This window comes from Budorcas taxicolor, chromosome 25 (genome assembly GCF_023091745.1).
Source record: "Budorcas taxicolor isolate Tak-1 chromosome 25, Takin1.1, whole genome shotgun sequence".
NCBI lineage: Eukaryota > Metazoa > Chordata > Mammalia > Artiodactyla > Bovidae > Budorcas > Budorcas taxicolor.
In genome coordinates, this window is record NC_068934.1 from 46288813 (window position 1) to 46302584 (window position 13772).

At 53.3% G+C, this 13772-nt stretch overlaps 1 protein-coding gene across 2 annotated transcripts in view; it reads right to left on the reverse strand.

Annotated features, from left to right (window-relative positions):
* CHKA (choline kinase alpha) overlaps nucleotides 1-13772 on the reverse strand; it is a 57276-nt gene that overhangs the window by 4993 nt on the left and 38511 nt on the right. For both annotated transcript variants that reach the window (XM_052661847.1, XM_052661846.1), the window contains 8 exons: nucleotides 10375-10488; nucleotides 8924-9057; nucleotides 8464-8568; nucleotides 7626-7684; nucleotides 6398-6485; nucleotides 5879-5987; nucleotides 3076-3182; nucleotides 1713-1794 (listed from right to left, as the gene is read on the reverse strand). In XM_052661847.1, coding sequence (XP_052517807.1) covers nucleotides 1713-1794; nucleotides 3076-3182; nucleotides 5879-5987; nucleotides 6398-6485; nucleotides 7626-7684; nucleotides 8464-8568; nucleotides 8924-9057; nucleotides 10375-10488 — 798 coding nt within the window. The remainder of the gene's footprint in view (nucleotides 1-1712; nucleotides 1795-3075; nucleotides 3183-5878; nucleotides 5988-6397; nucleotides 6486-7625; nucleotides 7685-8463; nucleotides 8569-8923; nucleotides 9058-10374; nucleotides 10489-13772) is intronic.

Below are 13772 nucleotides of genomic sequence, written 5' to 3' on the forward strand. Positions count from 1 at the left end.
TCTTTATGGTCCAACACGCATATCTGTACATGACTACTGGAAAACTATAGCTTTGACTATATGGACCTTTGTCAGCAATGTGATGTCTCTGCTTTTTAAGACACTGTCTAGGTTTGTCAAAGCTTTCCTTCCAAGGAGCAAGTGTCTTTTTAATTTCATGGGTGCAATCGCCATCCACAGAGATTTTGGAGCCCAAGAAAACAAAACCTATCACTGCTTCCACTTTTTCCTCTTCTTAAAAAAATGGTGTTTCCATTATAACTCAATTAAAATGTTTTCTAATTGCCTTTTTAATTTCTCCTTTGACCCAGGGTTTACTTAGAAGTATACAGTTAATTTCCAAATTGAGAATTTTCCAGATATTTTTGTGGTGGTTGGTGATTTCCAATTAAGTTGCACTGTGGTCAGAGAACTTACTCTGCAGCAGATCTGAGGGCTGTCTCACAGCCCAGCCCCTGGCCTATCCTGATGAAGGCTCCCCATTCTCTGAAAAGGATGTGTGTCCTGCAGCCGCTGGGGCCCCGCGCATGTTCATCAGGTCGAGCTGCCTGGGGTGACATTCAGGTGTCAGACTCCGCTGCGGCAGGGCTCCCTGGCTCCACCCGCTAGCGCCAGGTGTGCAGTCTACCAGGTAAAGGTGCCCCTCTTTCAGCTTTGTCAGTTTCTGCCCTATGTCTTTTGTTTTGGCCATGCGGTGAGGCACGTGAGATCCTAGTTCCCTGACCAGGGACTGAACCCATGCCCCCTGTGGTGGAAGCGTGGAGTCCTAACCACTGCACCACCAGGAAAGCCCCTGCCCTGTGTCTCTGGAAGAAGACAGGGGCACAGGCACTCAGGACCTCTGTGTCCTGTGGGCGAACTGATGCCTGTTCTAGGATGCGATTCCTTTCTCTGTCTTTGGGTCCTGATCTGAAGTCCACTCCGTCTTACAGTAACATCTGGTCATGACTTCCAATCCGCTTTAAAAAACCTGAATGTTCTCTTGTCTACGAGCGTCTGTGCGTTACCAAAGCTTCTGCCCAGCAGCAGAAACCGTCGTCACGGTGGACTGAGGACTAAAGGACCCGGCCGTTTCCCTCCGCAAGTCCCAAAGCCAGATGCTCACTGCACTCGGGAGCACCCCTGCCCGGGACACCCCTCACCACGCACTACGGAGAGGAGTTGAACGCAGAGTCTGTGCCAAGGACAGTTCTCAGGTTAGAATATAAAGACAGCCTAGCATGGTACAAACTTGCTGCAAAAAGGGGTCTCATTCATTCAGCACCAGCTTCCAGCTCTTAGGCCGGGCACTGCAGGCCGGAGGATGGGGTGGGGACAGATGAATAAACTCAGGCGTGGGAGGCACAGGCCTCCTCCCCGCTTTCGCTCAGTGTCCTTTGTGTCGGGGGACTGAGGTCGGGGATGGGTCTTGAGGGTCCCGATTTCTACATCTGCCATCAGTCACAGGACCACAGGGCACTCCCCTGAAGTGAGGAGGCAGCAGCTGCGGGCCCCGGGAGGGAGGGCAACTTCCAGTGGCAGACTGAGCACCCGCGACGGTGGCTTCCACTGTGCTGCCTGGGGAGCCCGCTGTCCCGGTGCTGGCCACCTGGCGCAGGAACGCAGAGGGGGACGGTGACCCTCTGGAAGGAAGAGCCATTTACTGCCAAGCGCTCCTGTACAAGGAGGCATTTCCCCTGGGAGTAGAAGAGAAAAACCGCCCCAGTACATACCATGTACCCAAATTCAATGGAGGAAATCTTGGCCTGAACGATGGACCAGAGTCCCCAGAAGAAATGGGACGCGAGGGCAAACCTGTAAAGACAGCAGCAGGACGCGCAGTGAGATGGTGCCCGGACGCCACTCCCTGCCCGGTGGCGCTCTGACTCAGCGGGGGTGACGGGGTGCAGGGGACTACATGCCCCAGTGACAGCGGCCGGCCCGCCTCCCCCCACCGGCGGCTCCCCAGGAGTGAAGCCCTGACAGCCTGTCCCGGGCACACGGGCCGACCCTCACGGGACTCACGTGGGGGCCCTGGCAGCCATGCTGGTGAAACAGGGGTCACATGGGGGAATGAAACTTTCTGCACATGGGTGGGCGCCGGCGGCCCCCAGCGCGCACCAGCCACAGGCGGACAGCCCGGGCCTGGAGGACCTGCTGCCCTTCCCGCCCCTCCCGCCTCGGAAGCAGACCTGGGAGAGGCGCAGCCAGGTCACACCTCTAGGCTGTGCCCTCCCTCCGCCACCGCGAACCCATACTCCCCTCCAACAATGAAGCTCTCACTGGGGACCGAGGACTTCGGGGCTTCTGCTGCTCTTTGCCCCTGACCTGCTAGATGCCCTGGCACCACCATTCTGTCTGGGCCTCTTCTCCATGTCCCCTTTCCTATTTCCATCTGTTCGGGAACCAGAGAGGGAAGCTCTCTGCTGCAGGAGGAGCTGAGGGACCGCCAGGGTGGCCGCAGCTCAGAGAGAGGAGTGTGGACACTTCTGAGGCCCGGGAGGCGGGGGCTCTGTGCCGAGGGAGGGGGGTCACAGGGACTCCAGCCGTCCCTGGTACCACGCAATCTCATGGGAGAGCCCAGAGGCTAGGGGTAACTTGGGCCTCTCCACTAAAGAGATGACAGAGGGTGAACACACCGTGCTCTACACCTCTGTGGAATCTGGGGGTTTCTCAGCCTTGTTTCGAGAGCTGCTGAGGACACAGACATTCAGTTATTTCCTCGTATTACCTGATGGAGCCCCCACTCCAGAAGTACGAGCGACAGGAGAGCATGGGCCCTGGTGCCAGGGGCTGGGCAGCAGAGTCTGTGGCGGGGATGACGGTTCGGAACACCACCCCCACGCGCTGACCCTGTGCACAGACCCCTCTCCTAACGTGCCGTGTGCTGAGAGCTGAAGGATCCTAACACACTCAGCCCCGAGAGCCATAACCAAATGTTCTCGTTTCTTTCTTTTTTTTTTTTGGCAAACTACAAGACCCAGAGATGTACGGTTAAAAGGAAGCTCCTGAAATACTCTTATTTGCAAGGAAGCATCCCAAGCGCATGCCTTGAAGAAGGAAGCTATCATAACGGATCAACAAAGAAAAAGTTACCTATTGACTTCAAGCAGCATTTCTTCTTCTATAATAGACTTTTCTTCGTTACTGAGGTTTTCAAATTCATTTTGGAATGCAGCCAAGTAATTGGAAATAAAATGGAGCTGTAAAAAAAAGTAATTACATTAGGATCAATGATTGTTAAAAATACACGATGTCAAAGTTGCTACCACGCGCACACCTCACATGACTCTTCCAGATGTCAGAGAACCCCGCACGCTCCTCTGCCCACGGGCAGGGATCCGGGGAGCTCGCCCCACCCCGCCGGGGTGCCGGGGTGACAGAGAACAAAAGGACTCTCCAGGCCGCACTGTCGCCGAGACCACTACTACTTCTGCAGAGGGTTGTTCAGGTAGAATCACTCTTCTCCTCTCACCCACACTCCTGTCTCCCACCGTCTGCCCACAAAGCGGGGCCAGCCCCCAGCACACCCCCAGCACACCCCCCAGCCTGGATGGGACGCCACGTGGCATGGGCTTGAGGCGCCAGGGCACCCTGACCTTCACCAGTTAAATACTCCCTCAGGGCAGGAGCTGGCCCGGGCATTGAGAAGGGGCCTTTTTCCACCTCTCAGATGCCCTGACTATACACTCATGTCCGGGCACTAGCAGCATCTAATTCCAGTCCAGAGAAGACACTGTTTACCCTGATGTTCTACCAGGTGGCACCATGAGTCTGTGTGTGAATTAGGATCTCTGACAGTCCCTGTGCCTCACTATTTCATACTGTATCAAAAGGTGACAGAATATGGCCAACCACTGCATGTTTGCTTTCGTGAGGAAGCAAAAAGCCATCAGTCTTTCTTCCAGGCAGGAACCCCTGCTAACTGGTTACCTGGCTGGAAGCAACCAGTACCTCTCCCTCCCGAATCTGCCCCTCTTCCATCCTGCTGCTCTGAAATCGGCTTCCCACACTGCCCCTCCGCCACCGGAAAGCATCCTTCATGTTCTAGCACTGTTCCAGGCAGGGGGCCGTGGATTCTGCAGTAAACTTGGTACAAGAGACACCTATTAAACTCTGTGTGGCAGGCACCAAGCTGAGCATCGTTCCTGCACAGTAACTCACTCCCACAACACAGTAATTTCCACAGATGAGGAAACTGAAGCATGGAAACAGTAGGTTACAACCAGCAGTGGTAGACCTGGGATTCAAATCCAGGCCTATTAGTTTTTAAAGCCCATGCTGGAACCACCACCACAGGTGGCTGATTTCTGGGAGACTCTAAGCTGAAGGTAGCAGATGAAGATAGGAAATCTGAAGAGACTGAAACCCTAACAAAGTGTTAATTAGTGGCGCTCCCGCCCCAAAAAGTTCTAGGCCCAGATGGTTTTATGGGCAAACTCTACCAAACTTTCAAACAGCACCATCTTATAAAGATTTGCTCCAGAAAATAAAAAGGGACACTCATTTTGTAAACTAGCATAATTTTTTATTCCAAAAGCAGGTATGAATAATTTTTTAAATGAACATTAAAGTCCTTATGTTTCATATATGTAAAACTGTGAAATAAGAAACTGACTAACTGGATCCAACTGAGGATCACAAAAAAACGTAACTCACTCAAATAATTTATTTTAGGAATTCCAGTCATGTTTAACATTTTAAAACACCTCAATGCAGTAAAGAGAGAAAAGCATGAGATGACCTTAGGAGATGGCGACAGGGTAGGTGATCGAGACGGGCCGTGTATATGATTGTTAAAATCTCTCAGAAAACAGACATGGCACTTCCTTACATTCCACTGCTGTGCAGTGAGGGCGGCCACACAGCTCTGCCACCACTAGAATGAAGTCCTTCTTACTGAAAACCCCCCTTACTGGGTGCAGAGCCCCCTCTCTGGAGACGCCTGCCCAGTGTCACAGCGGCAACCTGAAGCCTGCTGTGTGCTCTCCTCCCTGGGCTCACCAGTCTTCCTGCCCACATAGCATGACCCTGAAGTTCCAAACCATCTCGGTCACTTTGGACATATGCAAGGTCATGAGGTCAGTCTGAAATGTGGCCAGAGCGGAGTGGGCAGCTCTGGCTGCACAGCAGGTCTGTATTTCAACGGCTGCCCCTGAGCATGGGCACCTGCTGGAGAGGCTGCCTGTGCCCAGCTCAGGCAGGCACTCAAGAGACCTCTCCTGAGTGAGCTGCCACAGCGACTGACCAGCTGTGTCCTCGCCCCCAGTCCCTGGGCAACCCTCTGATCAGGCAGGGCTCCTGGGAGAAGGCTGACCTAAAGCAGGGCTGCGCAGCATGGACACAGCTGAGCCCTGCAAGGCTGGGCGAGTCGAGGGTGGTGTCCCCTCTGCCCAGCCTGCTTGCTTCCACATCGCACCCTACTCATCCCCAACCCAAGGGTTGGGCCATGGCTGACAAATGGAACAGAGAGCCTCCTGGGAGGAGTCCCACAGGACTGACTCTAGTCACTGGACTCCTCTCACCCAGGACAAGAAAGGGGGCTGTGGGTGCTGCAACAGCTGCTGAGCCAGTGCCCCGAGACCACCTCTGTCTGCACAAAGTGAAACACAGAGGAAAGTCAGTGACCCTCCAAAGGCCAGAGGGCAGGGCAGAAAAAACTGGAAGGAGTTACCAAGGAGGCTGTGATTGTCTCTGACTAGCTACAGGCTACCTTTGGCAAAGGGACTTTAAAAGGCTGGATTCCAATACTGTCTGACACAACATTTTAAAGCAAAAGAACCTGCTTAACCAAAACAAGCATCTTTAGAAGTGGAGCTGTAGTCAACTCTAACTGGGTAAACCAATGTACGTACGAGTCACTCACTTCTCAGCAAGTGTGCACGCATGAGGCTCCTACCTGTTGCTTCCTGGTGGGGTACTTCAGGATGTTTGCTCTAAAAAAAGGGTACTTTTCATAATTATAATCATACATCCATTCACAGAAATGATTCCCAATGTCAAATCCCCTGAAAAAGAGAGAGAGGCAGACAATGAGGCAGCAGGCCTGCCACGAGCCCTCCCCAGACCCAGGGGTCCCGAGAACACGACTGTGTCAGCGACAGGACTGCCAGCTGGGCAGCCCCAGTGACCACGGTGCCCGGCCCCACTGTCCAGAGCAACTGCTCGGGAGCCCTCCTGCGGTCAGCGCTCTGAGGAGCCAATGTCAGGCCAAGCTCTGGACTCTGAGGAGCCTGGGGCTGCTCCTCACTAGCTCGACTGAGAACAGGGTAGGTGCCCATCTCACCCGCTGGGACGGAAAGCGCCAGCCCCCAGCGAGGAAACTTGCAGCTCAGGGTGGTACCGTGACCCAAGGTCTCCTTCAACTGTTTCATACACGTATTAAAATGTTCACAGAAATAAAAACATTTGACATTACCTATAGTTGTAACTGCTGTACTCAAAGTCGATGAGCATGAGTTTCTGTTTTTCCGAATTCTCCCTGCCATCCAACAGTAAGATGTTACCTGCAAAAGGGTTTGGATGACATGACCTTTACTCTGGGCGTGTTCCGTCACCAAAGACACAGGTCCTCCAAGAGCTGGGCCAAGAGTGGTTCTGATCTGCTCAAGGCATCCTACACATGAGGCTGCCTTGCCCACACCCTGCTTCATCTGACTTGTCTAGCAATCATCAGCTAATTAGTAAAAGGTATTCTGGCTCAAACTGACATCTTATTGATAACAAGTCTTCACCAGGGGATGTTCTCAAAATTAAAAACAACCTGAAGAGCCTGGAAAGGGCCCAAGGGTGGGCCTCAGCCAGCTGTCCTGGGAGGGTCAGGGTGAGGACAGCACGGAAAGCCAGGTGCCATGGCAGTGTCGGGGAGGGAAGCCCGCCAGATGGGGCCTCGAAGGAAACTGTTTCGGTTTGAAATGACGTTGAGTGAAGTTTGGTTACAGTAAGCAGTACCTGGCATTGCAATTTTTTAAAAAAATTTTAATATTTAAAATAAATTAATTTTTTTTACTATATTGTGTCTTAGTTGCAGCATGTGGGCTCTGGCTCTCTGACCAGGAGACCGAACCTGGGCCCCCTGCGTCAGGAGTGTGGAGCCTTAGCCACTGGACCACCAGATGAGTCCCTGCAGTTTTTTAAAGCAGAGAAACCCAAGGTCATTAGAAGCACCTGAACCAGTGCTGAGAGAGCAGGGGCTCTGGCCAGCACAGTGCACGCAAGGTCCAGAGGCCATGGCCCCTGGGCTGGTTGAGGAGGCCATCTTGCTCTTTAACGCTTCTTCAGATCAACAAGGTCACACGTTGACCAAAAGGAGTTAAGCACTGCACAAATACATAGCTTTGTCGATCCCAGATCTCGGTTTAGTGGATCTTTTCAGAATATTTTCCTTACAGAAATGGGATCATCTTACACATCTTTCTAAAACTTGCTCTTCCTGCTAAATGTATCCCGAAGATTTTTCTGTTGGTCTGTACAGAACTCAACCTCATTATTTTAATAGTTGCACAATACGCGTGCACAGCTGGGCCATAAATCCATGTAGCTCACCCCCTCCTCATGGGCCCCTGGTGGTTATCACACGCACTGGAGGGAACCTTCTAAGCAGACACACAGGGCCCAGGTTCTCCATCACGGGCAGTGTTTCTTACCTTCCTGACAGTCATTGTGACAGAACACGACGGGAGACGGAGTGGATTCAAGCAATGACCTGAGAGAGGAAGGTTCTGCTGTTACTTCTCAGATCTGCAGCTCCCTCCCCTGGCAGGGCCTCTGAGCACAGCCCCCCTGCCCGGGGTCGGGTGGGGGCCTCCTCATTGGAGCCCTCTGACCACAGAGCCTGAGCAGAGCCCTGTGTTGGGTCTGTTTGGACCTCTGCTTTCCTTCACAGCTTTCATCACAACCTGACATTATTTTATTTACTTGTCTCCTCTCTCTCCTAACAAGAGAGAAGCTCCCTGCAGGATGTCTTGGTCATAATAGCTCGGAACTCGTGAGAAATGAGAGGTGGCAATGCCGATACTCGGCTATGAGTGAGAGTCTAGAACCCTGTGTGCCCCGCAGCCTAGGGATACCCCTGTAGTCTCTACTCAGAAACCTGTGTCAAGCTTCCTGCTCTGTGCCCTCCCGCCCGCCCAAGCTTGGGCTCAACTGTACCCCTCATCTGCTGACGCTCTCCAGCCTGTCCCAAGGGTTCCTGCTTTTTGTTTCAGGAAAAACCTGCTGCCCTAGTCACTGACCAGGCCTGGAATTCTGGCGTTTTACTTCCTCCGTGAAGCCTTCGTGGATGATCAGAGGAAGGTGACGCCGCTCGTGTAAAACTGAGATGGCAGAGTTAACCTGTTTAAACTCATCCCACCAACCCAACGTAAGACACCAGGCCTGAGACGATGCTTGCAGCGTTCACTGGCAGCACATGCAGTGACGCAGAGCGCTGACGTGTCTGGGCAGATGCACTCGCCAAGGAAGGACACGGAGGCCAACACTCACCTCAGGTTTTCTAGCTCCAGAGGCAGGTTGTAGCTGAGGAACCTGTGCAGCTGCTTCACTTTGGACTCCCCGGTAAACCTAATTCTCAGCACTTGATTCAGGTATCTTGGAAGAAAGGGGAGCAGAGGATCAGGGCTGAGTTCACCGTGGCCTTAGCTTGGGGCTCCCACTCAAGGGACCACGTAGAATCCTCAGGGCCCCTGACCCCAGAGTCTAGGAAGTTGATTTTCTGCCCGCCCAGCCTGTTCAGGAGCATTTCTGCAAATACTCTTCTTTCTTGGTTCAGGAATTGATTTTTACATGCTAGAATGATTTATTCTTGAGACCATAAGTACCAGCAGACAGCCTGTGCGCCAGTGGACTGAGAAAGGCCTCTGACCCTCAGGGGAAACAAGAACTGCTCTGGAGACTCTAGGAGCCCTGGGGAAGCCACGCGAGAGGCAAGCACCTGACCACTTACTTTTCCATTGTTCCAAAGAGCCATTTTGGTTCCTTATTGAATGGCATTTTCATACCATGAAATCTGGCCATTTTCTCAGCTATTTCTGCAGAAATATCTGGCAAACTTAATTCTTCAGTGTCTAATCGTCGGCTCTGAGATAAAAGAGGAGTGAAAAGATGGCATTTATCCAGGTAAACTTGACATGTGAGGTCACATGACCCTAGACCTAGAGTGTCTTTGGGGGCATCTCAGTCTCATCCAGAGAACAACTCCTCCTGAAAGGGCACTGTGCCCACAGACAGCACTGCTCAGGGAGGGGTAGCCACCTGCAAAGGTCCACATCCACGTACAATCGTAGCACCCCTGGGCTTGCCTTCCGGTCACCCCACCCCATGCTGAGATGCGCCTCTTCCCCGGGCTCAACGAGCCGAGTCTCCAGCAGTTTGCAACGGGACCGCATCCAGCTCCGCCACCAGCTCAGCCCCTCTGCCTGCACAGCTGGCCCGTGAGGCGCGGTGCTCAAGGCGGCTGCTCACCGGAAGTGTTTCCCACTCCTGTCCTCAGGCAGCCTGGCACGAGCCGATCCGGGTGGGGACTACGCACACACGACTCCAAGCGTGGTACACCGGCAGATGTCAGGGCAACACTAACAACGGGCCAGCACAGTGAGAACGGGAGCACAGCCCTGACTCTCAGAAACAGGATCTGAGCCAGGCCTGGCAACGTGAAGGAATCTGACGGGCACACGGGGGCAGGGGAGGCTCTACAGTGAAGCGGGCAGCGGGAGACAATGAGGGGAGAGGCAGCGGCCCCGCCCCTGCGGGGCAGACACTTGGCGGTGTGGTCAGGACCGCTTCCTGCAGTGGCTCTCTGGCCAGGGCCAGGGAGATGAGGCCTGGCTGGCCGGGCTTGGCTCCGAGGCAAGCAGCTTCCGAGGCCGATGCAGTGCCAGGCTTCGCGAGCAGCTGTGCCTGGAGAAACCGGGGTCGGTCCCAGAGCATCACGGCCACACTGACGCCGCAGCAAAGCGAGCCGTGAGCGTTTTTGCTTGCCAGTACGCACAAGAGCTATGCTCACGCTACACTACAGCGCATAAGTGGCAATGACATTATGTCGAAGAGCCCCACAGCGACTTAATTAAAAAATACTTTATTGCTCAAAAACGCTACCCGTTGTCTGACAGTGCACAGCCACCCCAAACCTTCAATTCGTAAAATACGCAGTATCTGCGGAGCTCAGCTAAACAAGGTCTGCCTGTGGGTTTCGATCTGGGTGCATGTACCTTTGCAGCAAAGACAGAGGTTTTGATGCAAATTCAATAGAAATTCTGTTTTTGTTTCCTTCTGTGGTAACACAGGCCACTCTTACTATTTCAGATCATGGTGCCTGGGCTCCTACGGTGACGACATAGACTCCGCCTTCTCTGTGGGCCTGCCCCCAGCCCCAACCAGCACCCCCGCACTCCTTACCGGGATGAACTGCTCCAGGCGGCCTTGGGGGAAAATGCCAAAGAGCTTCGGCCCCAGCGACCTCTCGGCGAGAATGGCAAACATGACGCTCTCCAGGACCATGGCCTCAGCGCCCTGAAACACACGGTGGCATGCCGGATGGTCACCGGGTCAGCCACGTGCCAGGGGTCACCAGTCTTTCGGTGCGAGCCATCCACCCACTCCCACAGCAATGCTATGATCGGGCACTGTGGCTACTGTTGTTGGTATTGTTATTAGCACTACACTTGTTATGATCCTCATCACTCCCACTTTAAACATGAAGAAACAGACTGGTAAACCACAGGCTCCGTGCTGGCAAGGGGTTCCCAGGTGGCTCAGTGGTAAAGAACCCCCTTGCCAGTGTAGGAGACACAAGAGACGCAGGTTCAATCCCTGGGTTAGGAAGATCCTCTGGAGTAAGAAATGGTAACCCACTCCAGTATACTTGCCTGGAGAATTCCATGGACTAAGTAGCCTGGCAGGCTCTAGTCCATGGGGTCGTAAAGAGTTGGACACGTCTGAATGACTAACACAAGGATGCTGGTAAGCATCACACTCTATTGATGAGAGTCGAAATTCTAGTTGAATTTAGGTCACTGGTTCCAAAAATAGAACAGTATCAATAGTTTACCACTTCAATTTAGTCTCACCCTTGGCATCTCATCAAAGGCCACACAGTTCCACCCGTCCTGGTGAAGGTTGATTTGCTTTTCGATTGAGAGCACCCAGTGAGAGTAAATGGGCAAAGGGCCCTCTGCCCAGGAAGCCATGCCTGGGATGACACCCCAGCATAAAGCAGTCACGCTTTCTGATTTCTGCTTTTACCCCCAATCCTGTCATTTAACGTTTGTTTGAAAATGAAAGAAAACACCAAGTCACAGACGCTGCTACATTCTGCCATTAGTCCTAATAACTAAGTGGGATCTAGAGTCATTCTGCCTTCAAAATCCATCTTTTGTTCTCAATTCAAATCCATTCCTAAGTCCTCTTCCTTTCAACAGCAAACGACAGCTTAAGAGTTTCTATCTGTGGGGGTGGACGGGTGGGAAGGAGCCCTACATCTCGTTCTCCGAAGGAGCTTCTGCAGGTGGAGCTTCCAGATCCATGTGTCAGGAGGGGCGGCAGGTGTGGTCTGGAAACACTCTCGGGTGGCACCAGGTCACCCCTTGTTCAGAAAAGGGCTGTGGGGACAGGATCTCAGAGAAACACTGCTCACATAAAACACAGTTCTTTAAAATATACTCATTTTACCAAAACAGATGGAGAGACTTCACAGGACAAACCCACCAGGCAGCGACATGATTCTGAAGCTGGCGAGAACAAAACAAAAAGGAACAACTGCTTTCAAAGGATATGGGACACACATTCAGGTAAAAGGTGACTCAGCCACTTTTCCTTTGGGGGACTGGGTAATCCACCCACCACCTCGTGTGATCCCCATGACTACGATCTGGCCATCACCGCCTTGAGAAGCCCCATCTCACTAACTCACAGTTCTGTACATACGACTGCGACGAACCAAACTGTGTCCTCCCCTAATTCCTAGGTTCACGCCCTCACCCCTAGAGAGATGCCATTTGGAGATGCCTTTGGGAGGTGCTGAGTTTGGATGAGGCCACGAGGCCGGAGCCCTAATGGGTCAACATCCTTGTTAATAGGGGACTCCAGAGAGCTTGCACCCTCTCCCCGCCTACTTCTCTCTCCCTGCCATGTGAGGACCCAGGTAGAAGACGGCATCTGCAAGTCAGGAAAGGACCGCCACCAGAGCCCAGCTGTGTGTTGGCGCCCTGACCCCGGCCCGCCAACCTCCAGAACCATGAACAACCACCCTGGGTAGTTTTTCCCGCCAGTCCAAGCAAATGAAGACACCACCATCCAGACAGCATCGACCTGTCAGGTTCATGGATTTGAGGAGGATTTCTACCAGGCAGGATTTCTGTAGGATGTCTACTGGTAGACAGGACTTCTGCCAGTCCTACTCCTTAAACCCTTAGAGAATGACAACAAATCCCTAACAGCTCTACTGAACTGGCAGAATGTTTTCTCTCTCTCATCTGACCTCACAGCAAACGTCAGCAGGAAGTACGGTCAGCGTGGGCCTGTTTACCTCAAGTCCAGCCTCAGAGACACCCCGCAAGCGAATGGAGGCTCACATCGTGGAAAGGGGGTGCTGGGCTCAGGCCCGGAGCAGGCCATCCACAGGCAGTGGCTCCTGGCAGCCCCCTGCCCTCTGTTCAACCTCCCACCTCAAAGATCCAACCCACTCCCAACTGTTTCCAAGAGCAGGATCAGGGTATCCTCTGTCCTAGGCAGCCGGAATTCTGTCAGAATTAAAGTTTGGTTTTTCAACTTTTTCTGTGTAGAGTGACTAAGCTGGAGGGCACTGGGGACACATACACCCAATCGGAAATGGCCCTTTTTGTCTGAAAGTTCTGGACGCAGATTTAACCCACGCTGTGACTTCAGGAAGCTCAGCGCTTTGCTCGTGGCTCCCAGGTAGTGTAGAGAGCGGGCGCTGCCTTCAGCCTTGTCGCTGGTGCCCCTGCCCCGGGCTAAACCCACACCATCAGGACCCTCCTGAGCAGTCAACCAGCGCCAGGACGGCAGAGAGAAGAGCAAAGAAACTTTGGAGTGTCCCAGTTCTCCTTGGCATTGCTTTGCACACTGTGAACAAGAAACACCTCTGTTTTTCTGTGATGTCATAGGTCAATATTTATTCACAGCAGGGAGAAGCGGAGGGAAGAATTTGGAGAGGAAGAAAATGAAAGAGCACCCCAAGTCCCAGAACGAAAGTGGGTAGGTCATAAAGGACAGCAGGTAACCTCAGGTCTCCAAACCTTCAAGGAAAGCACGCCCAGTGAAACACGGGTGCGGGGGCTGTGACCCAACCCACTGCCCATCACCTGGGCAGGACTCTGACTGTCCACCCACAGCCGGTCCTGCTTTCTCAGCAGAGAAGGCAATACCTCCACTGGAAACGATTCACGCTGGCTTCAGAAATATACATTTACATACTCCAGCCCCAAGGAAACAAGAACTAGACACACGTGGCCACTGCCTGGACAGTGCCTGCCTTCCAGGGACAGAAGCAGCCAGAATTGAGCAGGGCCGTCGGCAGGCTGGAGCACACGCAGGGAAGGAGCAGAGGGCATCCTGATGGGGTGTGAGGGCGGTGGCCACCCCCAAGTAGAGACGCGGACCCTGGGAGGGGCCGACACGCGGAGCAGAGGAACCCAGGAGGAAGAGGACGGAACCAGCCCGGAGGACGGAACCAGCCCAGAGGGGCCCCCGGGGCTGCCAGGGGTCTGGGCCAGACAGCCCTAAGCATCCGGACAGCGTTAAATGAGCTGGCCCAAGAGGAGGAGGCAGCACAGAGC